Source organism: Colletotrichum fioriniae (genome assembly GCF_027942845.1).
Source record: "Colletotrichum fioriniae strain IMI 355084 chromosome Unknown scaffold_9, whole genome shotgun sequence".
NCBI classification, from domain to species: domain Eukaryota; kingdom Fungi; phylum Ascomycota; class Sordariomycetes; order Glomerellales; family Glomerellaceae; genus Colletotrichum; species Colletotrichum fioriniae.
This window is the reverse complement of record NW_027076845.1, coordinates 2,372,749-2,399,046: the sequence shown is the minus strand read 5'-3', so window position 1 is coordinate 2,399,046 and position 26,298 is coordinate 2,372,749. Positions and strand designations below refer to the sequence as shown.

The window sequence follows — 26,298 nt, the reverse complement described above, 5'->3', positions numbered from 1 at the left end:
ATGCCACTGTCTGGCACCGTCGTCTCCAATCACCCAACACCAATCCCAGCATGTTTGACTCCCGTGTAAAGTCAAGGGGGGTATCGTCAAGCAATCCAAGTCGCCCAACGAGAGAAAATCAGAAGGAAATGCCATAATGTTGTCATCAAGGGCATGGCCCAATCTGGCCAGGTGTACAATTACAGCGAACTATGTATGGCTAGCAAGCGTCTTCGTTGTGCGGAGCCATTAGACTAGATGGTAGAAATTGCCGGATGGTCGGCTGCCGAGAACACTTGGTATGTGTATGTCTATATGAGAAAGAAAAATAACTGATGTCGTAGATTCGTCAAGGGATTTAGTCGTTACCCTAATCGTGATGCCGCTGCGCTGAACTTGAACGGCCAATAATGCTTTTGATGAATACATATTTGCTGCCGGGGCCAAAAGATGTGTACCGCGGCGTGTTCGGGCACCAGACCCCTTTGTTTGAGGTGGTGCATACAATTAGAAAGGAGGCGGCAGGGAGTAGGCGGCTACACCATTTGGCCCCAGCCTTGCTTTACGCCGACAACAACGAGAGCCGCAATGGCGCCAACGACCAGAAGACCAATGACGGACATGTACCGATTAAGTGCACGCCACCAACGGGCGCTTTGGAAAAGAGTCTCGTCAACCGCTGCAACTCGCCGAGGAAGGTCTCGTTCTTCGTCCAACAGGCTTGATCGTGGGTCGCGCTCGGCCATCTCAGCTTGAGGGTCCGGGGGTAGCGGAAGGAAGGCAGCAATCATCCATGCTGGCTCAGGTTAGCCTTGTGTCAATACAGTACCGTGGAGTAGGAGTGTCTCACCAAACGGGAAAATGAATCCCAGAGCGAAGAAAGCAACCTGCACGTTTCGCTTCCCCAGCATGCTTGTCTCGGCTGACCACGTCATAGAAGGTGGTTCCCAGATGCTGTGACGACCAGCCCTCTGATCACGCCGCAAGTGGGGTGACCAGATACTGGATGTCTTCTTCCTTAACCCGCTGCGCATTCGGTTGTCTGTCAACGGTGCTTGGTTGATTTCCATGGAGCCGACGTCTGACAGTGGCCGAGGGTTGGCAAGGTTCACCTCTCTCGGCCGCCGCCTGGGGCTGTAGATGTTCATGGCGAGCTGTTCGACACTGGGGGAACGGCTTTGGAACGAGCTTGGTGGCCGGCTATCATTCGGATCTGACATAATCGAGTCTCCCGAGCTGGCAAGAAAGCGACGTTCCCCGCTTCCGTAGTAGAATCTGCAAGTAGGCGGCTACGTTAGCTTGAGGTCCAATTACCGAGATCACGCTGCCTCCTGCAGGATATCGGGTTGACTTACTTGGCCCAAGCGGGGATAGACGCTGAGTTAAGACTGTTTGCACGGGAGCTACTAGAGGAGTGGAGGTTCCGGTCTGACGAGGAACTCGACAAGAAGCTTGAAAGGCCGGTCCGCGAAGGCCGTTGATGCAGCTGGTTCAGCTCTGCCAGGCCGTCGCCATGTTCGTCTCGATCGCTGACCATGCGAAGCGTGTTCCCTCTGCTGTGTGTAGCTTGAGGGCGTTCGAGAGAGTCCGTGAAGGATCTGGAGTGAGAGAGTGAGCGCTCCTCGTTTGCAGCTAGCGATGACGAAATGCTAAGCATCTGCCGGCTATGGCTGCTCAACGGTATGCTACCCCGTCTCCCAGGCACAGACCATGGAGACACGGAACGTGATGGAGGCTCGCTGTCCCCTTCACTCTCCGAAATCACGGTGGATAGTTGGGAGCTCCATTGGTGAGGATGGGTGGTCATGTGGGATTCAGCAGGAACAGAAATGGGTGCGGGTTCCGTTGGCGCAGCTCGCGCGTCAGGCTGCCGACCTGGCTGGCTGGCCAGAACACGGGATCGATAGAATGCAGCAGGAGAGGCGAGGAAATTCTGGGCTGCTTCGAGAGTGAGTGAGCCGGAAATCGACTTCACCGACGCTGCACGGCGCAAGGAATCCCTCGAACGCGACTTGTAGTATCCAAACCTTTCGTTGGCCCTCTTCTTCGCCTTGTAGGGTTTCAGCGGAGCCACCAAAAGGCTTTCCTGCGAGTACTCGGGCCTGATACGGGAACGGCGGCTAGAGGCGGCGGATGATGGTGCTGGGGACGACGCGCTGAGCACAACGTAATTCTGTTCGCTATCGGCCGTCTTTGGGGGACTTCTCTCGGCAGATGATGGTTCTGGAGGCGAAGACCGGCCAAGGACTACGTAGTTGGAGTGGCTCGAGGATGGCGGTTGCAACGACTCCTCTCGCTCGGGCGAAGAAGGTAAGCTGGAACCGAATACCTTATAGTTTGTCGTCTCGGAGGTCGTCGATGGCGCATGTAAAACACTGTCGACGTCGGTCGCTTGGGGAGAATTGGAGCCGTAGACTTTGTAGTTCGTCTTTTCTGAAGTCGTGGACGCAGTGACGGATGACTGAAAGGAGGTTTTGGGCTGCAAATCGTGGGGCTCGGAAGATTCAGACGAATCAGCAGCGGTTGGCGCCTCTGGCAGCGGCGCGAGTCGAGAACCTGATGGGGATGATGGGTAAGATGGGACTGGATCGGATTCCGGGTAGAGTAGCGTCGACTTTTGCTTCTGCTTGAGATCGGGAGTGTTGGGAACCTTGCGTAGGCCACCAACCATTCGATAGTTCCAAGGAGACGACGAAGACCCGGCTGTGCTGGTAATAAAATCACCTGCTAATTGCGTGGTCGAGGATGCCGGGGTCAACGTGGAAGCAAAGCTTTGATCTGGGTAGGAAGTCACGGTTGAGCTGGGACGATTTTCACTGAAGGCGTCTGAAAGGCGCTCATGCGAGGCGGTAGTCGAAAGTGATAACCTTGGGGCGGTGCTAGTGGCCTGGTCTCCTTGGGTTCCGGCCCGCTGCCCCTGAGGCAAAAGGGAGAAGGTCTTGCCATCGGCGTTGAGCGTAATGAGATTGCGACGGCGGGACAAGGGGCGCTTCGCTGAGGGTGTGACAGGCTCATTGTCGGCGCTGCGTTGGGTAGACCGGGATCGTGCATTAACGTGGGAAATATCGGTCTGATGTGGTGGAGTGGTAGGGACAGGGGTGGTGGGGGACGATTCGTCGCCGGGCAAGGAGTCGGATCGCAGTTTCGAGCCTGAAACACCGCTATCCTTGGCGCTCACCAATGGGAAGGTTGAGGAGGCTGGCGACAGCACTGAGGTTCGTGTGCTGGAAGAGTGAGATCGTCTGTGAGAGTAGCGGTCGCTGGCGCGGCTGGCGGTACGGTCGTCGGTCCATGAATAGCTGGTGTGATCGTAACCCGATGGGTTGGGAGATAGCAGTGCGGTCGTCGATGTGGGGGTGCGTGATGATGAAGCCGAGGCTGTCGAGTCTCGATTCTTGTGGCTTGGACGAGGCGGACTGTAGGGGACGATGCGGATGGCTAATGAATTAGACTGGGAATTGGAGCGCTCATGTAACGGCCTCCGTTGGGACCGGGAGGGGCTGCCCCGGGAGGGGCTCCCAGACCCGGACCCGGAGCCGGACATGCTCCGTGAGGTGGCTGCGGGAGGAAGAAGAAACCGGTGGCTTTCGCAGACAAGCGTAAGCGTCGAGGCGGGTAGTCTTTGTCGGCGTGGGGTATCCGGGCCATGGAGTGCGAGTGGCACCCGAGCTTAACGGGGGATAGGGCGGTTGCGGGAGCAGGCGGGGGCCGAGCGCAATGGAATTCTCGGAGCGGCTGACTCGCTGAGACCAGCACGGCTGGGGGTGACGAATGTGACGGACACCGATCCGGTCTGTGCACTAGCTATCTCGAATTAAAAGCAGGGTGAGAAACAATCACAGATGGCTTTGATTGTGCGAACTCTGGCAGTCGAGGTCATGCGGCGCCGTGGAGAAGGGTGTGTGGAAGTAGTTGGCTGTTGTAGCTGTAGCTCCAGCTCGGGGCGGTCAAAATGCGTGGTGGTTTTTCGAAATTTCCCAAGGGGATTTCGTCGAAATAGATTTGGTCGAGTCGAAGACGTCCAATGTCGTCGTTGAGCTCGAGAGGTTCCGTGTTGCCTCGACCTGAGTGGATTGGTCCAGATGAAAATGCTCCAAATGCATTAGAAGGCCGCTTTTCTTCATTAAGGTACCTAATAGGTGTGTGAATGTGTGTTGGGTGAGAGTGTCGTCGATGGACGGCGCGTGGGCCGACTGGAATTCTTTGTCGGTGGTTTACGTTGTTGCGTATGGAGTAGCCGCGGCGGCCAAGATGTGATGAAACGAGTGAGTGATTGACTGGATTCGAGGGAATGGGTAAGATAATGTACTATAGTGATAAAAGATTGTGGCAATGAAGAAGAAGAAGAAGAACAAGGGGAAAGGCAAAGAAAAGACGTCACGAGAGACGATAAATGAGAGTGTGAGATTATTACAGGCGAAATGGCCTTGAGATGCAATTCAACAGACGAGACAAGAAAAAGACGTCGGCAAGCACGACGAAAGATGGGCAGGCAGGCAGGCCGGAGGAGGGAGAGAGAGGGCGAAAAAGAAGGGGAAAAGGGAAAGAAAATTCGGGAGTGTTGGAAGACGAGTAGAAGACCAGAAAAGACACCACGACGGCGGGCAGACGACATTAAGGTACCTTGGGTGGGCACCTCTAAGCTCTGGCTGCCACCTCATGGAAGTGGACAAGAAGCTCTAGCCTCCCCTTCCCCCGTCTGGTGCTCTACAAGCCTGCAAGCCTGCAAGTGCAAGGTGATTTGAGGTGCGTTTGTGTGCGTGTGCGTGCGTGGCAGAGAGAGAGAGAGAGAGAGAGAGATACGTAGTAAGGTAGAGATAGAGAGACAGGCTAGGTACCTGAAGGTAGGTACAGCAAGGGTACACTACGGATACCAGGCCCGCAATGAACGACCGGGGTGAAGCAGCAATTGCAGGGTATCTTGCAGGTGAAGGATGCCCCGTGGTGAAGAGCTAGACAGGGTGACAGGGCAGGCCACAGGGCAGGAGGGGAGGAACGAGTGGGAATGGAAGCAGACCAAGGCAGGAGCCGAGAGGAAAGCAGGAAAAGAGAAGGAGAAATGGGCGGTGTTCCATTCCTGCCACTTCTCAGGTATCCGTACAGATACACCGTACGGGGGGGTACTCCTTAAGGTAAGGATAGGTAGGTATTTGTGAATGGTAGGTACTTACGGATACCAAAAGCTTCAACTTGTCAACTTGGAAGGCACCTCGAGCAAGAATGGGAGGCAAGGAAGACAAGAAAGGTAAGAAATGCTATCGGCCACTGACCTCACTTTCCACCCTCCAATAAATACTTACAGTTCGCTCCCCGTCCACGACTGGCTACCTTGATCGAGATGCAAGAACGGCCGGTCTCCAGCCAAGCGGCTATTTCGTCGCCAGTCGCCAGTCAAGCCGACGTTTTAGACGTAATCTGTTAGAAAGAGAGACTCCGGGTCTCATGCAGGTCCGACTCCTGGGTCCTGACTTCTGATTCCTGACAGCACAGCGCGACGATAGTTCTTGCTCGCCCAAGCGGAAGTGGGCCGGTCCTGGATGCGAAAAGGGCGGTCGAGTGCGTTTGTTGCGTCGTATGGATAACGGGGACTAATTACTGCACAAGTTATGGGATGCTGATTCGAATTGGTAGTGGCAGTGGCCGAATGAGCGGCAAGGTTGGGCCTCTGCACTTGACACCCTCAAATGCCAGCCGACCAGGGCTGCTTTCGAGACTCGATACTCGACACTCGAGCCGGATCAGGGGCTTGGAAGCTGGGCCAGACTTTTGCGCGGCAATGGTTGATGGCGGCTATGCTGCAGCACCCATCTGTAAGTAGAATGTCGGCCGGACTGGCTCGAGCCGGAGCACCAGGGGGCGGCGGCGGGGAACACAACTGGCTAGAGTCGCGCCGACACGGTGGGCGACGCGGAATAGCGTAGGCAGTATTTGTTGGAAAAGGGGACGGTTGGATAGCCGTTACCTTACGTCGCATGGGATCGGCCCTAGGTTGGTTGATGCTTCGGGTTGTCGAGTCTGATGCGCGCCCGCTGTCCTCCAATGGAACGAACCACGTACTTTATCTTCACCAGCTGATTCCACCAAGGTAAAGGAGAGGAAGAAGAAGAAGGAGGAGGAGGAGGGCAACAGTGCTACCCGGCCATGGCGACGGGGTCGAGGCCTTTTTGACACACGGCTGCTAATTGCAACACACGACAGCAGCCGCTATTATTATTCATTATGCTCTTCCGACGTTGACGTGGTTCGCAAAGTCTGACGAGGAAAACAAAACAAGCCGCCGCCGTGACGAACGCCCGACCCAAGGCCACCCCAAGGAGCTCCCTGACCCGTGAACGAGCACAAGGTCTGGATGACCCGGCCAAGCACAACTGCTCGCTCGACGGCGCCACCAAGGAAAACGACTAGAAGGTCAAGGACGTCCTAGGCTGAGAGCCCGAGATGCGGCGTTGGGGTAAAGCTACCATATCACACGGATAGTGCCGCACTAATTAGTGACCGATGTAGGGCAGGGAAGACTGAAACTACTCTATAGCCTAGCAAACGAGATATGGGTATCGTGCACATTGATGACTGCGTAGCGTGCCCAGGTCCCAAAGTAGTGGGAAAGATATAGGTGAGGTACGGATACTTGAACCTTGGGATACCATGACTTACCGGTAGATGGAGCCGGTTGCGGAGCATCATGCTTGTTCATAGTGAAGCACGGTAAGAGTGAACGTGGATAAAGAAACGCCCCCAACGTTATAGTTACGAAGTAAGGTACATATCGGTAGAGTCTTGAGGATGGGAGAAAACAACGAGCAGGCTCTCTCGCTTAGCTTTCCCAGTCTCAAGAACGTTGTTTTGAGAGCACGTCCCTTGCATCTAAAGTAGCGCGCCTCCATGGCCTTGAAAACACGGTCCTTTAAACGGAGCCCCAAGACATGAAGAAACACAGAGAAGCAGAGGTAAGTAGGTCATCCAATATGCTTAACAGAGTGCCTGTCCCATGTGGTGAACCGCCCGGTCCTCTAAGCCTTGGTGCGCCCATTCGTGAGCTGATTAGCTCCCGTTCTCCGCGCCATGTCTGTGAGGGAAACTGAGAGAACAGATACGATCCACGGCGTTGAATTCAATCCAATCCCCCCCCCCATCATCATTTTCCCCTCACCCATGCTTCCATGCTTCCACGATTCCACGTTCCCTTGTTCCCTGTCAGCCCACCCAGCTTCTTGGGTCTTTGATGACGAGTTGCAGAGAACCAGCAACAGCTGAACAACTCAATGAGAACAGAGACGTTGGCACATTACGGTTGCGGAGTACATCATCCCATCTATTGGTGTGTACGGATAGGTAGTGCACTCCGTAAACCGTTTAGGTGGGCTCACCTCGGTGAAGCAGGGTGGCCCGGGGTAAAGGGACCTGGTCGGTGCCAACTTACTCATCATTAGCCCAGAGAGAGCAGAGGCCGAACCTTAGTTCAAGGTGAACTGAGACATACCTAGCTCACCAGCAACACGAAGCTCAAAATCTTCCCACCATAGGGGCATCCGTGCTCACCATCCTTACTGTTCCAAAAACTGCCAGTTCTACCAACTTGCTGCACTTTGTTTGGACATTGTCCTCTGCTGCTGCAGTGACGGGTGGCCAGCCAGCGGCCTGAGTACACGCCGTCGCAAGTGTACGCAAGCAAGTGGACGAAGTACGGATATGGCCCGCATCGGCGAGTCGCCGTGCCCTGTCATCCGGTGCGCCGTGCTTACGCTGACTTCGGTTGGCAAGATGAGAAAACCCACCTGTCTGTCCAGACTCCAGCGCCGGCATCAGCGGAGGTTGGACTTCACATCTATCGTCAGTGGACGAAAATAGGCCCCTGGAGCCACAATGATCGTCATGTTATCTCAGGATCACACCCGAGCTCTGGTGGTGAGATGCAGGGTGTAACCTGGAGTGTAAGAAGCTACTCCGCCAAAACACAGCTCAAGTCGTGTGTCCCGTTGTTACCCCGTTTTCTTCTTTTTTCTTTTCTTTTTTCTTCCTCTTGCTTTCGTTGCCGGCGGACGGGGTTTTGACAGAACAACTCGCAATTGGTAATGAACGCAGCAACAGCACAAGACTTTAGGGTGCGCGGGGTACTTAAAGAAGAAACGGCGTGGGCGGCTTTCAGGCGCTTATCACCACCTGCAACCTCATTGCAGTTTGCAGTCTGGACATAGCCGCTATGGCCTATAAGCGATAACCAACCACAAACATTTCAGTAAAAGGATATCCATCCGTACCTTGGCCGAGGTCGCGTCTGGGTTGCACCTTGGGGAACAAGATGCCAGCTGGCGCAGGTGGATCTCATCCCACAATTCCCATCATCCCGTCGAATATTTGATGAGGTGCGGAGCTCTTCTTCTCTCTCTCTCTCTCTCAAACCAGCACAACTTGGACTATCCACATTTGCAATGGGTCGGATACGGAGAGCTCGCGGCGATAAAACTTTGCCACTTTGTTGACTTTCTTACCGCAAGCGGAAGTGTTGTAAACAAAAGTAACAAATCCAGGGCACAGTCCCATTTTGGACCGCTAATAAAGGCCTGGTGACAACCCCCCATCCCGTCTTGATCCAAAATCGCCAAAGGCTCGTGCGCTACAGGAGGAACCATTGGCCATCACTGCTGTGTATTCGTGTTCCCAAGTTACACCGCCTGGACCGGGACTGTGGACGGCGATGGCGGTCGTCGTTGACAGTGCTCGGTGGCCCGTTGCTGTGAAGACGGGGTGAAGGTTCAAACACTCGCCCGCCTTACTGTTACCCCGGCTATGTCTGAGCTTAATGCTTCTGGAAACTCCGTACAAATAGTGTAGAAAGACATCTTGATCCGATTGTGCTTGTATAAGAATTATGGTGTCCAAAGTGCGGGCAATCTTTGGAAATTATGTCGGTCTCGATATTGCTGAGTCGCGCACCTGCATGGGTGGATGGATGCACATGGCAAGGAAACAAAAGCTGGACCCTCTCGCAAGGGACGGGGACAGCTGCAAGAGTCGGGGAGGCTTGTCACTTGTCTGGCTTCACGGACACCAAGCACTGTCTCTACGTAGTATGTATTGCACAAGAAAAGCTAGCTTTTCTGAGATGAGGCGGACATGAGCTGCGGATACGCCCTTAAGAGCACGAATACAAGTAATTGCAAAAGTATGCAGGATGCCAGAACGGATGAGGCCGCGATGCATGCTGGATAACTGGATACTGGAGACTGGCAACTTGCAAGAGGGATTAATTTCCATGGGCAGCCTTTTAGGGGCCACCTTACGATGGAGTCAGACATCCCGTCCTTCTCATTGGCAGCATGTTTCTCTGTGAAAAGTTCCAATTGACTCTTTTGATTGGTCGCTCACCCACTAGGGAGCTAAGGTTGCTTTGGTGCCAGGTGTGCCTTGTCAATGGTTATACGGTGACAATCCCCGACGTCCATGGATAATGCCACGACACCAACGGGGCGCGTCCATCTCGCGGACACTTCGCGTTTGCACTGTTCAGCATCTTGTCGGTGTCCTTTCCCTCATGCATGCAGTAGTGCCCCCTCCCCCCTCTCCCCCAAAACGGCCCAAAGGCGCATGTATCCGTAGCACCAGTGCGCTACTGCACAATAGTCTGCAGGCACAAATTGAATCATGGACGCTGCGGTCCGCAGGTGTCTGACAGCTCAGCATCCAATTTCCCAATTCGAAAGCACGACGCAGGGGTATTTCCCATCTTGAAAGTCGAAAGTGAGATCTCATATCCGTACTCTCTACGAATAGGTACTTGGGTATAATTTCGCTCCCGTCTGGGTTTGCAGTGCTGCGCAGGTTCCGGCGTGGACTTTGTGGGGCCAATGAAAACGAAAAAGATTCGACTTCGTTGTGCACACTACTCCGTCACGCGGCGACAGTTGGACCCAGCTGTAAGTCTCCGTAAGTACACAATAAGGTATCTTATGCGGGCTCTCTGCTCCACCGGAATGTCCGAACGGTTATGTAATTTCCTCACTCTACCTCTTCCAGTACTCCGTACTTACCATGATAACTTGGTAAAGAGACAACTCAGGGAATATTCATAGCAGCTTCACGACATGCCTTGGGGATTGGCAGTCGAGTGTTGAGTTGATTCCCCCGTTACTACAGACATCTCGGCCACGCAGTTGCGCCGGTCGTACTCGTCATGACTTCGTCCAATAAACCCGACTTGGGGTCTGGCACAGGTCTTCCCGGCTCTGCCCCTCCATTCATACAGCCGTTGACGGCATGCGCGATGCTGGTAGGGCGAAAGATTCCTTCCTCACTTCCTTCCACTCCCACCAAGGTCTTTGTTCCGTTACTAACTCACCAGTTCAGGTCGTATATACGGCCATCTACGTGGCACCTCTCTACATCTCGCCTACGAGCCGTCCATCACCAACGCTGTCGAGAGACGACCCTGCCGTCATCCGCACGCGTATCAGATCCGTTCTGTTCTCTACTGCATCATGCTCCGCCCTGACCTACCTCATCCTGGCCCGTCTACCTGACGGTACCTTGCCTTATGGACCACTTCATACCATGGGATACTGGCCCATCGGCATACTCGAGTCTGCATCATGTCTTCTCCTTACGGTAATTCTATTTGCTGCTCCGCTGTACGAGACTCTTCTCATAGACGGCGTTTGGGAAGACTGGCGCGGTCTCGGCCCCGTCACCCGCGTCTGGACACAGTTGACAACCTGGCGGAATATTGTCATGGTAAGTTACGTCAAGGAAGCCCCAGGCGTATCATTTGCTCCATTTCTGGGGATGCTAATATGATACCAAGGGACCTTTGACTGAGGAAATGCTATTCCGCTCTGCCTCTGTTCCGTTGATGCTCTGCGCTCGCATGTCATTGACGCAAACCGTCTTTCTATCTCCCGTCATCTTCGGCTTTGCTCACGTTCATCACTTTTATGAGTTCCGCATCTCCCACCCCAAAGTGCCTCTGGTCGCCGCAGTGGCACGCTCAGTTTTGCAGTTCAGTTACACCTCCCTCTTCGGCGCCTACGCCACGTTCCTTTACCTCCGATCAGGCAGCCTACTGTCCATCGTACTGGTACACGCATTCTGCAACACAATGGGCCTGCCCCGTTTCTGGGGGGCTGTCGAGCCTTACTGGCATGTCAGTGGACACCACACAGCCGCCGATGGTCGAAAGTGGACGGTGATTTACTATGTACTCTTATTCACCGGGGCCATTACTTGGTGGAGAAGTTTGTTACCCTTGACCCAGACCTCGGCGAGCCTTTTCCCACAAGGATTCTGAGGTGCGTTGTGTTGTAAATACATTAGATTCTGCCCCAGCAATTATAGTATCACATCAGGTCTTCATATCGATATCTAGCCCTGGCATCGCGCCGGGTATCGTCAACCCGTCGTCACTACGCATTCTGCGTCGACGTAATGAATCGTGCTCCCGGCCTGTCTGCGTCCTGGCCTCGGCTTCAACTTCCCTTCGAGCTTCTGCGCGGAGGTCCGGGTTGATATCTTTTCCCTTTGCCCTGCTCACCGACGCGTTGATCTCGGCTAGTCCATCTTCAGGGCCCCTGGTGTTCTTCTTGCGCGGCCACATGCTCGGCAAGGCGATCTCCTGAAACCGCGGCTCCACGCACCGCTCGTCGAACCAACGGTGCAACCGCGACTCGATCAGTTGGGCGATTTTGGGCACGTCTTGCAGCCTTGAACGACTTCCAAGAAGACTTCGGATTGACAGGTCGAGGCGGTAATCATCCATGAAGCTAAAAGTCATCATGGTTGGGGTGGATTGTGAAGGGTTGCTCGGGATAAAGGAAATCGACAAGGTGCCGCTGAACCTTACGACAGAGACTGAGAGCGCTACGGGCAGCACAGCACTGAGGTTCTTGGGGTAGTTGAGGAGAAGCTTTGTCTCGAGGGCGAGAGTGAGCATGTCGCTGAGATCAACGTCCATCCGAGCCTGCAGCTTCGCGCCATCCCTCGTCGCGGCGCTCGCGTTGAGAGTTCTGCCACTACCCAGATTCAAGCCGTCCTCATCAACGGGTATGACTCGACAATTGCTAAAAATGGGAAAATCCTCTCCCAGGCTCAGCTCCGTCACGCGGATCTCGTCTACAAAGTCGGGCCTCGATCCTCCGTTCAGTGCTTTGGTGAGAGAGCTCAGAATGGCATCGTCATGCTGCGCGTCGCTCCGGAATTGGGCGATTGTCTGCGCCACGAGGACGTTGAACCAATCTAAACTTTCTGGCTGGTGGCTATCAACATTGTAGTAGGTTTTGCTGAGGATGGAACCGATGGTCAGATTCGGGGGGTTCCGGAGGACGCTCGACTTCTTCCGGTTGAGCGTCTGCTGGCCATGCTTTGCGTTTGCTGTCCGAAGACTGAGGAGAGATCGTTTATGGGCCAGTGTCCTTGACCGACGCTCTGTTGCTCTCAGTGATGCTGTCACCTCTGGTGAGGGAGGGTCGCCGAAGATGAAGAATTTGATGAAGGCGGCAAGGACGAGAACCACTGATAGCTGACCGAGGATGAGGCCTTGCGTGAAGGAGAGGCTATGGCGTCTTTGTTTAGTATGACAATATCTTACAGGGAACGTGTGTAAACAGAACAAGAACTGACGTTGGTTCTGCCTTTGCTGGGCAAGTGTCAGCGGCAAGGCCTGCCATCGTTATGGTGGCCAAAACTGAATCGGTCGTCCAAGTTGCTTAGTAGACAGTATATCTCTGAAACGTGCTCATTGGGGACGAAGTACAAGGTTATGAGTGAGGACCTGGCCGTCGTGAGGTGTGTAGCTTTGGAAGCTGAATCTTAGTGAAGGAAGCCTGTTAGATGCTGCATGAATGCCACGATGAAGTCCCTTTCGGGCTTGAGGTGTTTGACGAACAGTTTTGACACTGTGGAGCGGCCTGAACGTCACTGCTTGAAGGACCCACGGCTGACCCGAGTAGACTACCTTAGTCACTGTGTCAGACGTGATCATTCCCGCGGGAGTTTCCACCGCAATGGTGAAGTATAGAATACCACTCAACATGTACGCAATATCAAAACACTCAAGTCGTAGGAAGATCTAATGAGGAAGACTTATTCCTATCAATTCTATTTCTAAGTTGTCATTGTTACTCTAGCGCTGGGAAATTCCTGACCTACACAGCTCGAAAGAATGTCATAGTTGTGAGGGTCCCTGATGTCGAAGGTACTTTACCATGGATGAGGTACCCAAGGTAAGGTACGCAGGCACGGCAGGCACGCAGGCCAGGGAGCTCAGGCAAGCTGTCCCAGTCAACTGCGCCATCTGCAAACGATATCGATTCCGCTCATCTAGCGATTCATCTTATTTTCATCGAAGACACAACACCGCCGAATACTGCGCCAAGAGAATTCACAGCTTTCATCTAGCACTAGTCGCTATTCTCATATCATCGCCGCCACCTGCCGAAGGACGTTTCCCATCCTTTCCTCCATTGGACACGCTTCAACACGCATTCGACCTTTGCGCTCTGCGCCGCTGGCCAACATGGACGTGGCACAAGCAGTGGCCGGCTATGTCTCTCGTATGATTCAATCCGCTGATTCTTCATCAACGACACAGTCGGCAAAGATGAAGGTTCTGCTGCTGGACCGCGAGACAGTTCCAATTGTGTCCACTGCCATCACTCAGTCAGCACTACTGAACTACGAGGTCTATCTCATTGATCGTATAGATAACGCCAACAGAGAGAAGATGCGCCACTTGCGATGTTTATGTCTTGTACGACCATCGCCAGACTCCATTCAGCTCCTGATTGATGAACTACGAGAGCCGAAGTACGGAGAGTATCATCTGTATTTCACCAACGTCGTCAAGAAGTCATCACTAGAAAGACTTGCCGAGGCTGACGACCATGAGGTTGTCAAGCTGGTTCAGGAGCAGTTTGCCGACTTCATCGTCATCAACCCCGATTTGTTTTCACTTGGACTCAGCCTTCCCCATCAGCGTCTGTGGGGCAGCAACCCAGACACGTGGAACCCAGACGCTCTGCAACGAAGTGCTGACGGACTTATTGCTGTACTTCTTGCACTCAAAAAGAAGCCGCTCATCAGGTACTCCAAGACCAGCCCACTCACCAAGAAATTGGCTACAGAAGTGCGATATCGTATTACACAAGAGGAGCAACTTTTCGACTTCCGGAAAGTGGACACGCCTCCTCTCCTGCTCGTGCTCGACCGGCGCGAGGATCCAGCAACGCCACTTCTCACACAGTGGACATATCAAGCCATGGTGCACCATCTTCTCGGCATTACCAACGGCCGAGTTGACCTGAGCGATGTACCTGATATTCGCCCGGAGCTAAAGGAGATTGTCTTATCGCAAGACCAAGATCCTTTCTTCAAGAAGAACATGTATCTCAACTTCGGTGACCTGGGCGGCAACATTAAAGACTACGTGGAGCAATACCAATCCAAAACACAAAACAGCTCAAACATCGAGTCGATATCGGACATGAAGCGCTTCATCGAGGAGTACCCCGAGTTCCGCAAGCTATCCGGAAATGTTAGCAAGCACGTCACCTTGGTCTCAGAGTTGAGTAGGCGTGTTGGTGCCGAGAACCTACTCGAAGTTAGTGAGCTGGAACAAAGTCTCGCTTGCAACGACAATCATGCGGCTGATCTCAAGGTATGCATTCGATGATCATAGTACGACTTTCCAGTGCAGATATCAGAAGCTGACCCCTGCCACAGAACATTCAAAAGCTCATCCAGTCTCCAAAGGTGACAAGCGACAGCAAGGTTGGCCTAGTTGCCCTTTATGCGCTACGATATGAGCGCAATCCGTCCAATGCACTTCCCATGCTCGAGGACCTCTTGGTGGCCGCTGGCGGGGTCTCAGTCCGGCGAGCAGATCTCATCTCCAAGCTAGTGAAGTATCAATCTTCATTGCAACAATCACAGGCTCAAGCAGGCATTGCGGACATTTTCGAGGGGGGTGGCATTTTTGGAGGAGCTGGTGCCAGGTTCAAGGGGCTAAAGGGCGTCGAGAACGTTTACACACAGCATAGCCCCTTGCTTGAAAGTACGCTCCAGAATCTGATCCGGGGACGACTTAAAGAGCAGCAGTATCCTTTCGTCGAGGGTGGAGGAACTACTCGAGACAAGCCGCAAGACGTTATTGTCTTTATAGTCGGTGGAACAACGTACGAGGAGGCCAAGATGGTGGCAACAATCAACGCATCTTCGCCAGGTGTGCGCTTAGTACTAGGAGGCACCACGGTCCACAACTCGGCTACGTTCCTGGAAGAGGTTGAGGATGCTGTATCTTCGTGGCCCGAGACGCAGAAACCTGGCACAAGGCGATAGACGGAAAGCAATCGATTTGGAACCTTAAGACCCCATTGACCATTGGCAATTTCCATGCCTGCATGTATTACTAGGCCTTTCCACAATCAACACACAAGGTAACCAGGCATCGATTTGTTTTGCATCAAGATGTTCTTCAAGTAGGCTAATTCAGTACGGAATGAATGTCTATTCTCTATTTACAGTTTGGCAGAATGCGGGAGGAGTGACCATAACCCCTTTTACGACACGTCCATGTTGCAAATGAAAAGACAAAGACGAATGAGGAGAAGGGCAAGAGTAAAAAATACCTGGTGATCATCAGTCTTCATGACTCATTATTGGAAGTCTTGGCTACGAGTCTCAAATCTGGTATTCTCTGCAGATATAAGTAATCTGCAGATATAAGTAATCAGCCATTAAACTTCCCAAGGTTGGATGAGAAAGTTAGTAATATCACTTCAGGCTGATATTATTGTCTATGGTTCATACGAGATGCGAAGTATCTCTAAGATTCTATTGAGAAGTCCATATTATTACAAAGATGCTCGTGGCGACGGTAGGATGTTGTCGACTGGAGAAGCTATACCTGAAGTAGCCCTGTAGTCGGTGCTTGTGATCGCCGTGCACCGATCATGTTACTGCACTGTGGCACCAAGGGGCCAAAAAAAATAATCAATGGGGGAGCAAAGGCGCCCAGTAACTCCGGATACAAACTTGGGCAACTCCAGCCTTGAAACTCGACTGTACCTCTGAGGGCACGAGGCTGCCAGTCGCGTTTTCTTCTGCTAGAGCGCGTGTAGTCTCTTAGCTCGTAAACATAGGCGATGCGATCCCTTTCAGCAGCCTTGAAGCTGCGCCCATGTCCTGCTGCCCGAAGCCTGCGACAGCTCGGTAGGCGCGGATTCGCAGACGTCGCAGAAGGCACCAGGTCAGTTAAGAATATACCGAGAATGAACACCTCTCGCGCGCCGATCGCAAACAACTAACCCATGTCCCAAGACCATTCGATGTTGTTGTAGTAGGAGGCGGCCATGCGGGCGCAGAAGCGTGCGCAGCAGCCGCCAGAACCGGCGCGCGGACAGCTCTGGTCACGCCAAAGATCCAGAACCTCGGCACCTGCTCCTGCAATCCATCTTTCGGTGGCATCGGTAAGGGAATCATACTTCGCGAAATCGATGCTCTGGACGGGTTGGCAGGCAGGGTCATCGACAAGGCCGGCGTGCAGTTCAGGGTCTTGAATCGAACCAAGGGGCCAGCCGTTTGGGTATGTGAGCCCTTTGTAGAGTTCCTTTCCTTGAAGTAATTTTTGTAGTCGCTAACTTGTTGTCTTCTGTAGGGACCACGAGCGCAAATTGATCGAAAATTATACCAGAAGCACATGAGAGAAGAGCTGGAAACGTACCCAAACCTGTCCATCGTGCTAGGCAGTGTATCCGATATCGTCACGAGCGAGAGCGCAGACACCACGAGTTCCGCCCAAAGCAAGATCACAGGTGTGCGCCTCGAGTCTGGCGAGGTCCTTCCTACACGCGCAGTCATCATCACGACAGGCACGTTCCTTAGCGCCGAAATTCATATTGGCATGCAAGCGTATCCCGCGGGACGGATAGGGGAAGATGCCTCTTTTGGCCTAAGCAAGTCGTTGAATGACAGTGGTTTTCGCCTAGGAAGGCTCAAGACAGGAACGCCGCCGCGTATCGCCAAAGACAGCATTGATTTTTCGCAGCTGGAGAGACAGCCCGGAGACGACCCGCCGCTGCCGTTTAGCTTCCTAAACGATAGGGTGGCCGTCGAGGAGCAGTTGTCCTGCTGGGTTACTTATACGAATGAGACGACGCATGACATCGTAAGGGCCAATCTGGATAAGACGATACACATCCGAGAAACCATCAGAGGACCGAGATATTGCCCCTCACTAGAGGCAAAAATCACCCGGTTCTCTGACAAAGACAAGCATCTTGTCTGGCTGGAGCCCGAAGGGTTCGACAGCGACCTCATATACCCCAATGGCCTGTCCATGACGGTACCGGAAGAGGCTCAGGAGCAGATTCTGCGCTCGATCCCAGGCCTGGAGAAGTGCGTCATGACACAAGTGGGCTACGGCGTCGAGTACGACTACATAGACCCTCGGAGCCTCAAGGCGACACTCGAAACGAAGCAGATTAGCGGCCTGTTCCTCGCCGGACAAATCAATGGCACCACGGGCTATGAAGAGGCGGCTGGGCAGGGCATTGTTGCCGGCATGAACGCCGGTCGCTCCGCTCTGGGCCTCGAAGCGGCCCCGATATCCCGAGCAGACGGCTACATCGGCATCATGATTGACGACCTTATTACCAAGGGCGTCACTGAACCGTATAGAATGTTCACGACACGAAGCGAGTACAGACTGACGTCGAGGGCGGATAACGCCGACCTTCGATTGACAGAAAAAGGACGGAACTGGGGCGTCGTGTCGAACAAGCGGTGGACACACTTTAATGATGAGAAGCAGCAGATGGAAGACATCATGTTACTCCTCTCTTCGACGAGCAAAAGCACACCTGAATGGTCCAAACGCGGCTTCCGCGTAAAAGAAGACACGACCCGGCGCAACGCAATGGACATGCTCCGACTAAAGGACGTGACCTGGGACCAAGTCGCTGCCGCGGTACCAGGCATTGACTCCATTTCGCAGCGCCTCAAGTCTCGCATTCACATCGAGGCGACGTACGCACCATTTATCAAGCGGCAGCTCGCTGAGCGCAAGGTGTTTGCCCGGGATGAGAGTCTGAGGCTGCCGGAATCGATCGACTATGACAAGGTTCCAGGACTGGCGATGGCTGAGAAAACGGTTCTAAAAGCCACCATGCCCGAGACTCTGGCGCAGGCGAGACGATTGGAAGGTATCACGCCCTCTGGGTGCCTCCGCCTGTTGGGCTATGTGCAACGCCAGCAGAAGAGTATTGCCCTAGCTAATATGGAGAGGCCGTGGCGGGAGAAGCAGCAGAGCCGGGAGAAGGACATGCCGTAACGCAATGACTGAATAGAATGCTTAGAAAAAAGGGCTTTCCGACTGATGTAAAGATGGAGAAGGCCAGAAAAGCGTAGCCTTAATGCTTGTACCAACACCATAACTGCCGACGGGGACCAAGCTTTCTTGCTCCCTTTGCGCGTGTACATCTAATTTTACAAAATTTTGCCCACCTTCCATAACGCCCCTTTTATACATGTTCTGTTACGTACACTGATGCGCCACACCTAATGGATGAACTGCAATTTTACTCCCACAAGGCTGCGGTGATGTTGCTTGATGATTTTGCCGTTGGATCTCAACAGTTGACAAGAATGAGCTTTGAATGACTGAGCAGTCTTGAAACCTCGGAGAGTTGGGAGAGTAAGTTGTCAGGGATGAAGGGTGAAAGCCTCCTCATACCATTTATACCTTTGGAGGTGGAGTCTTGGGAGGTGCAATAATCTTGACCGCATCCTTGGTGTAGATGTAGCTGGCGCCGCTCCAAATCGTGGTGGTGGCGACGACATATCTGGCCTCTAGTCAGCACAACAGAAGAGTCTACAAGAATACTGCGTTGTCTTCTCCAGGTTCGCGAAGAAGTCTAGCACCGGCAGGGGGGAGAGGGGTCAACGTACTGCATGACTGTCAAGGGCGTCGACAGGTCATAGCTGAACACCGGCGCAGCCGTCGTCAGGCCGATGAGGACAAGCTGAAGGAATGTGTTGTACTTGCTGATGGTCGTAGGGTGTACTTCGGCCGAGGGCAGGGAAAAGTCCCAGTACCGCGCAAAGGTCTTTGGAGGTGGGAGGGAGATCCAGCGGTAGTAGATGGCGGAGATGGCGAGGCCCACGTCGCGGCCGAGGATAATTGTTGCGAGCCATACTGTAAGGCGCATATGATCGTCAGTCTATACTGTTTTCCTTAATCTGGCGAGAGCGTCGGCGAGGCTTTCGAAGAACTCTTCACGTCACCCCTCCCCTCCCATCACCTTGTTCGATTCCCGGGAGCTTCTCCGTTGACAGACGAAGATGGAGGGGGCCAAAGTCAGCAAAGAAAAGGACCAACCTGGAAGAGACCCCTGAGCGGCGAGGCACACAGTGAGAATAGTCATCAACGCCTTATCTGCCATTGGATCAATCACAGTCCCGACAACAGTCTGCTGCTTCCACCGCCTGGCGATCCATCCGTCCAGCAAATCCGTCACGCCGGCGTACGCGAACAAGCCCAAGGCCCAGGCATGTTGGTCGTGGAGAATAAAGTAGCCCACAAACGGCGCGGCCACGAGGCGCGAGAGCGTCAGCAGGTTGGGGAGGGTGCGGATGTCTTCACGGAGGGTCGGTGGTAACGTGGGTAACTTCGCGACGAGCTTGCTTGCTGTGCTGCAGCAACCTCACTCGTCAGCCTATGCATTGTAGAGGAAGGACCTTGGCGGGGTGGAGAGAAGGAGACAAACCTGGGTGGTTTACCGTCGCTCTGCGATACGTAGGGAGCGACGAGACGTGGTCGCGATTGGCGCTGAGGTGGGTGGTTGAGAATGGCACTGGCAGTGAGCTTCAACGCCGGCCGATGTCGTGCTGGTGACGGCAACGCATGGAGAAGACGATTGCTCCTGCTGGGGCAGAAGCTGTTTTGCACGCGACCGCATTGCGCCAGAGACAAAGCCCTGCGACCACCGAGCCTGACAAACAGCATATCTGTGTACTGGAGCCACGACGTAGACCGCAATTGAGCTTCACTTGGTTTTCGTACGATTGATTGGATGAGTGACGATCACGAGCTCACGTGCGGGTGGAAGACGACGGGAGCTACCCCCCCTTTGCTGAGCTCTTTCCTCAAAGCTTACGGAGTAAGGTACCTTGAGTACCTTACTAAAGTACTTAAGGAAATGTACCTTTTTGGTTCTCGTCGTTTGGTAAGCGTGGTTCACCATTGGCCCGTGTCACAACCATGTCACAAGTAGCATACCTCTGCCACTAGCATATTCTTCTTTGCCGCATAGTAGACTGACTTTTTCCAATTGTCCTTAAACAAGGTAGGTATGTTGAAGTGTAATGCAGCAAAGAGCTACTCTGTCTAAGTAATCACTCTCATCGAATGGAGCACTACCTACAGACCACGCATACCTACTACCTAGACAAACGATCACATCGCATGATGATTCGTTGCGTTGAGTACAACATGCGTGTCTGCAGACTGTCACTGCCTTACAGGTAAACTTTTCGGCAGTCCCAGGAAACCCCTTTTCCCTTGTTCAGTATACCTCACATACTCCTGGATCGTAGGTTGCGCTCAGCTTTGCGCACCTCTGTTTTCTTCCGAATCAAATAACTTCATCGCAAACCGCAACCTCGGCGCCGCGCTACTCAAGCACCTTGGCGCCTGAATTCAGAGTCTCCCTCTCTAACCTGAAGGATTTGATGACCCCGCAACATTTTCCACACTGTCGTTCAAGGGCAATCCTCTCTGGTGATCCGGACCCAACCAACGTTGGGTCCTGTTATATGTCCAACAGCTTCGTGTCAGACATGCACGGTAGCTGAGACGTGCACACGACTCTCATCCTACTTCTCTTCAGGTCCTACCAAGCGAGTTGTTGTTGTTGCTACTCGGCCAGCCTGCACTCCCTTGCGGCATGTATTGGCCTTGGTCGTCCTCGCCTATCTGGTCAAACGTGTTCCACGTATCGCGGTTGAGCCCTTCGATGGGGAAGCCCTGGGCGCTTCTGTCACCGCCCATTCCAGACTCGTTGTGCACGTGCCGGGGCGACGGCGAGGGGAAGGGCTCATGAGGAGACATGTCGTGAGGACGTTGTTGGGAATACAACATTGATGTCATGTAGTTGCCTCCGCCCATTGACCTTGACGGGTCGCTTGAAACAGCTGGCAAGCTGCTAGCAAGACCCATTTCGGGGCCCGTGACGGGCTCGTAAGCTGTCGAGTGTCGTCGAGGATGATGCTGTGACTCGAGTGCCATGTTTCGAGACATGTCGGGAGCCAAGCCAGCACTTGACGGATACCGGCCTGCACGGCTCAGGCTGTCATATGCGTAATTTGGGTGTTGGGGCTGCGCGTAGCCAACGTTGCTGACGGACCCGGGAACCGGATTCATATACGACATGTATGGCGGATGGCCAAACTGCGTCGCAGGCATTCCGCTCATGTGTAGCGAAGGTACCGACATCGCTCGTGACAGGCTCTGGTGGTGGCCGTTAACGGGATAGTGTTGCGCGAAAAGTCCGTGACCTCCTCGGGAGTCGTCCATCTCGACCTCGTCAATTGGGGCGCGGAAATTTTGCGACATGATCAACTCCCCTCTGGGAATGATGGTAGAGAGCTGGTGATCTTTGGAAGGGGTCATCAGCTTGCCTTCTGTGACATCTTCGACGTTGTAGTAGGACACCAGGTGGTGCGGCACGCCCTGGTAAGTCACGCTGATCGTCTTCTTCACCAGGCCGTTTTCCTTGAAGGGATACGAGTCGACTAGGGATCCAATCAATGCTCGCTCCGCGTCCTTGTTGCCGCCTTGCGAGCCATCCCCCATGCCCATAGTAGAGGCAGCTCCGTTGACGCTGCCTTGGCGCGCAACCTCGGGCTTCGTCACACCTGTGGGTTTCTTGTTACGCTTCATGGCGCGCTTCTTTTCGCCTGGTGGGAACGGCCGGTCGAGTTCGCGGTAGATGAGGAAGTTGCCGAGGATGCGACTGGGACTCCAAGCAACTCCGTCAGTCCAGCGCTTGATGCCGGACGAGTGCTCCTCGTAGATGAAGACATTGCCGCTCTTGATGAGATCCTGGCGTTCGCGGTCGTGTGGTCTGCGGGGAACATGGTGTAGTGCACTGCTCAGGCATGCTTCAAAGAGAACCAGAGCGTCGAGGGTGGAGGCGACGTGGCCGATGAAGGTTGGGTTTAATGGGACATTGGAATTCGCCATTTTGGCTTCCGGTTGCGCCGAGTCTAATCGTGTAAGTTACGTTGAACGTTTGCGGGAGAGATCGTAGAGTTGCGCCACTTACCGGCAGTATGTGTATGCGGTGGAAAGAAATATCGTAAAGAGTGTGAAAGGTTCAGTCCTCCCAGATGATGGTGATGATGATGGGGAGGAGAAGGGAAGCTAGGCCCGGCTGACTTGACTAGCGAAGGCTCGTGGGTGATGAAACCGCGCAGTTGAGCGTGATGGAACTAAGATGCGCGAGGATGGGAAGAGGAGGACGTAGACAAAAGAACCGCCGGTGGAAAGGGGAAGGAAGGAAGTCTTTCAACGGCGAGAAGAAGATTAAGACTTGTTAAAAGCTAAATTTCCAGAGCGTTTCTGCGAAGGAGAGAAGAGGAAGGGGAATATAATGGGCAGGGTAAGGTAAGGTAAAAGGTACTACACGGTACGTGTGTGGAGCTCTGAATCTGCAGCAGCAGACGCGGGACCGTGGTTCGCCCTGCGCTTATCGTAGTATCCAGGTCGCGAGACTGTATGTTTCCGAGCGCCTCCTTGTTCACCTCTTCGTCTTCTGGTTCAGCCACTGAGAATAGAAGTAGTGCTGGAAGACTCAAGGTAACTGACTGTCACCTGACGCGTGGAGCTTGTGGTGGTGGACACCGTATGGAAGAAGCTTGGGTGAGGGATAGCGTGACGGGCTCAACGCCTCTGATCGGAGAGGGTATACAGTTTTGGACTGGGCCAAGCAAGAGAAGGGAGCTTGAGGGCGGAATGTGTACGGCCAGCAGCAGGCAACGGGATAGATGTTCGTATATGTCTATGGCTTGTGGCTTGCGTGGGTCAGGAACCGGAGGTTGATGGTGAGATCCAGTGTTTTAAGGTTTGTCAAGCGCAGCACGGTTGGATATTTGCGGCGTGTTAGCTGCGCGGTCTAGGTTTCTCTCTGTCCTGTCGGGGGCGGCTTGCGGTGAACAGGTGGATATCCAGATTCCAGAACAATTACTGTGGTAGGTAGAGGTTCCGAGGAGATAGAGAGAAGGATAGAAAGAGAGAAAGAGGCCCGTCTCGTTGGGAAGAGAAGGAGTGATGAGAGTTTAAGATAGGTTGGGTGAGGAGCAGATAGCTGACGAGCTTCTTGTTGTAAGGGAATGAGCGTGGGTGGTGGTTGATGTACGCGGTGTGATATCGTTGTGCTGTGCTGTGCTTTGCTTTGCTTTGCTTTGCTGCAGTGGGTGGAACGGACCCTGAGATCTTAGATGTCGGGAAGGGAGTAGACAGAAGGGAGGGCCTCGGAGGTTTTTGATTTCTTGAACCGAGCGGTTGGGCCTCGAACTCCTGGTATCCTGAGCTTCGGATGCTAGGGATTGCAGCAAGAGGTAGATGAAGTAGTTTGCAGACTGGATGTCGCCGAGGACTTATATGAATGTCGGTGCCCGACGGTAAAACTGGTAATTGCGCGTGAAGATCGGGAGACTGGATGAAATATTATGTCCATGTACTCTTTTTTTTTGTTTTTTTGCAGTGCAATCAGGGGAGGAGTGAGAGAGCGCGCGCGCGCCCAGGGCAGCCGAGAACAAGATGGAGGTGCCTCGAGCTCAAAGAACCAGGATAGTACAGACAGGGCAGATCGGACCCAAGGCTCAAGGCGGGATGCCGACGTAGGGCCAGGCAAGGTGCCGCGGTCGAGGAGATCAGGAAGCTGTTTGAAGCCGAGCAAGGGTAGCAGATGAAGCTCTACCATGTACGTCGAGAGCCAAGAAAGACAAGGCGGACGGGGCAGAGGGCAGAGCGGCGGCGGCGGTAGCGGCAGCACAGGATGTATCCGTAGAGGAGGTGGAGGTGGAAGTGGAGGGGAGAAGGTCAAGGTCAAGCAGGGCCAGAGTAACGAGTGACGACGGGACGGACGAGATGGAAAGCGACAAGCATTTGCGCGAGACAGAGATAGATCAGTCGCATCAACAAGAGGTACGGGTAGATAGAACACAGGTGCGGGAGCCAGAGCCCAGAAACAGAGCCAAAGAGTCAGTCCCTTTTCCCTCCAAAAGCAGAGCCGGTGGGTGTGGAGGCAGGCAGGACAAGGCGGAGGAGGAGACGGCGGCGGCGGCGGTGGGACTTGGACTGGGACTGGGGCTACTGGTAACTGTGTATCCGTAAAGGACGCAAAGACACACAACCCAGCTCGCTCACAGGATACAGGGGGGGGGGTCGAGCTAAGAAGGGTATGGGGTGTGAAGAAGAGTGAGAGTGAGAGAGAGAGAGAGAGAGTGAGAGATGGGGTAGGTACAAGAGGAGTGTGGATTAGAGGCAGGGGAGGGCGTGTGGGAGAGACGGGGAGAAAGAGGGAGGGAGTGCGATGTAAGAGGGGAGGGGAGAGAGAGAGAGAGAGAGAAAGAGAGGAAGGGAAGAAAGTGAGAGAGAAACAATAGTGCAGCGGGAGGAGTGCCTTGGGTATCCATCCGTATGAGAAAGAAGACTGTGGGCAATGGAAGGAGGAGTAAGTAAGAGACGGGCGGGCAGAAAAAGACAAGAACTACTGCGTACAGAGAGAGAGTGAATTTGGTGTGTGTGTGTGTGTGTGTGTGTGTGTGTGCGTGTGTGTAGTGTGTACAAAGTACATACCATGCCTTGGGTGGATGGATGGTGGGTGCGAGAGTAAGTGGGTGATGGTGGTGGACCTGGAGAGAGAGAGAGAGAGAGAGAGAGAGAGAGAACGGACGTGCCAGATGCTGGGGGAAATGCTCGGCGATCAGAAAAAGCAGAAGGGAAATACCTCGACCTAGTTCCAGCGGGGGGCCAAGTCGGCAGGGCAGGCAAAGGCAGGGTAGGTATCGTATCCGAACAAGACTAGAGAGACAGCGAGAGAAAGAGAGAGGCACACACTATGGATATGAGTACCATCGTCCGTACCTGCGCCAATGCCAATACCAATTAATGCCAGCGCCATCAAGTGTGTGCAAGAGCATGGACTTTTCCCCTACTGCTCTTCCGACTGCTGCTGCTCACCAATGCTCGCTCACTCACTCACTCACTCACTACCTTGACTTGGGTACCCCCCCCCCCTTCCGTTCCCTACTTCTCATAGGATACCAACTTACGGATACCTATGCAGCACAGCCTTGAGATGGGCACTTGTCAAGACCAATGGGTGGGGTGATAGATGGTGGATGAACAAGATGGGCGACATAATTGGCACCAGGACTGGACTGGACTGGACTGGACTCGAGTCTACTGCGTAGTGAGTCGGATCAAACCAAGCCTGCCAAGACCTGCTGCGCTCTCTCTCTCTCTCTCTCTCTCTCTACCCGTATGGTACCTCTGGGCGTGTTATTGCTGTGGCTCTTCCAACTTCTTAGTCTGTCTTCCACTCTACAACACCCTGTGGTGCTATCTCCTCCATAGCCAGCTCTGGCTTGGCATCTGTGCCGGTGTTGGAATTGCTCTCCGAAGATGCTTGGCATGAGTTGACCGTTCTGCTGTAAGTCGGCACAGTCATAGGCACATTATGCCGAGGACCAAAGACTGCTGTACGGCGTGTGCAAGGCAATGAGCAGAGGCCACATGCTGGTCAGAAGCAGCTGCCTCTATTGTTGTTGTCGTCGTCCTCCTCCTCCTCCTCCTCCTCCTCCTCCTCATTCTCTTCCTTCTCCATCGTCACAGTGTTAGTATTGGTGTTGGTGTTGGTGTGGGAGACATGGTCAAGGTTGGGTGAGGGAAAGAGTCCGACAAGGTTAAGCTCAAATGCCTCAAGGTAAGCTTCCTACACAAGGACCAAGAGGGGGGATAGAGAAAGAGCTTGGGCAAAGCAAGGCGACGGGATCGAACGACAACTGCTGGCCGGTGCTTGATGCTTGGTTGGGCTTGTTGGCCATACATAGTTTGCCTGATTTACTTTTTGGCTTTTGATGCCAACCGTTTGGCGGGTCGACGGGAGTACAACTTTCTTTCGTATATCTGCTTGGCCTCTATTGTCGTGCCCCTAGCCATGGTTGTAGCCAACTACGGTAGCTTTCGACGGAACGGATATCAATACCAAAAAACACCATCATCTACGGCAAACCAACACCAAGTATGATTGCAACAATGACGAGGAG

General features: G+C 53.6%; 4 protein-coding genes across 4 annotated transcripts; 2 read left to right on the top strand and 2 right to left on the bottom strand.

Annotated features, from left to right (window-relative positions):
- Positions 1-11,314: 11,314 nt before the first annotated feature.
- On the bottom strand, positions 11,315-12,635 carry MMM1 (ERMES complex subunit mmm1; the record flags this gene model as incomplete). The annotated part of the gene is made up of 2 exons (XM_053199114.1): positions 11,315-12,521; positions 12,589-12,635. The coding sequence occupies 2 exons, from the start codon at positions 12,633-12,635 to the stop codon at positions 11,315-11,317; spliced, it is 1,254 nt and encodes a 417-aa protein (XP_053043440.1).
- Positions 12,636-13,483: 848 nt separating this feature from the next.
- Positions 13,484-15,303, top strand: VPS45 (vacuolar protein sorting-associated protein 45; the record flags this gene model as incomplete). Its single annotated transcript, XM_053199113.1, has 2 exons — positions 13,484-14,623; positions 14,689-15,303. 2 exons carry the CDS (start codon positions 13,484-13,486, stop codon positions 15,301-15,303), a joined length of 1,755 nt encoding a protein of 584 aa, XP_053043439.1.
- Positions 15,304-16,109: 806 nt separating this feature from the next.
- On the top strand, positions 16,110-18,295 carry MTO1 (Mitochondrial Translation Optimization; the record flags this gene model as incomplete). Its single annotated transcript, XM_053199112.2, has 3 exons — positions 16,110-16,213; positions 16,285-16,549; positions 16,622-18,295. 3 exons carry the CDS (start codon positions 16,110-16,112, stop codon positions 18,293-18,295), a joined length of 2,043 nt encoding a protein of 680 aa, XP_053043438.1.
- A 2,553-nt stretch (positions 18,296-20,848) lies between these two features.
- Positions 20,849-21,904, bottom strand: sge1 (Global transcription regulator sge1; the record flags this gene model as incomplete). The annotated part of the gene is given in 2 exon segments (XM_065758214.1): positions 20,849-21,879; positions 21,898-21,904. 2 exon segments carry the CDS (start codon positions 21,902-21,904, stop codon positions 20,849-20,851), a joined length of 1,038 nt encoding a protein of 345 aa, XP_065613356.1.
- Between the last annotated feature and the right edge of the window lie 4,394 nt (positions 21,905-26,298).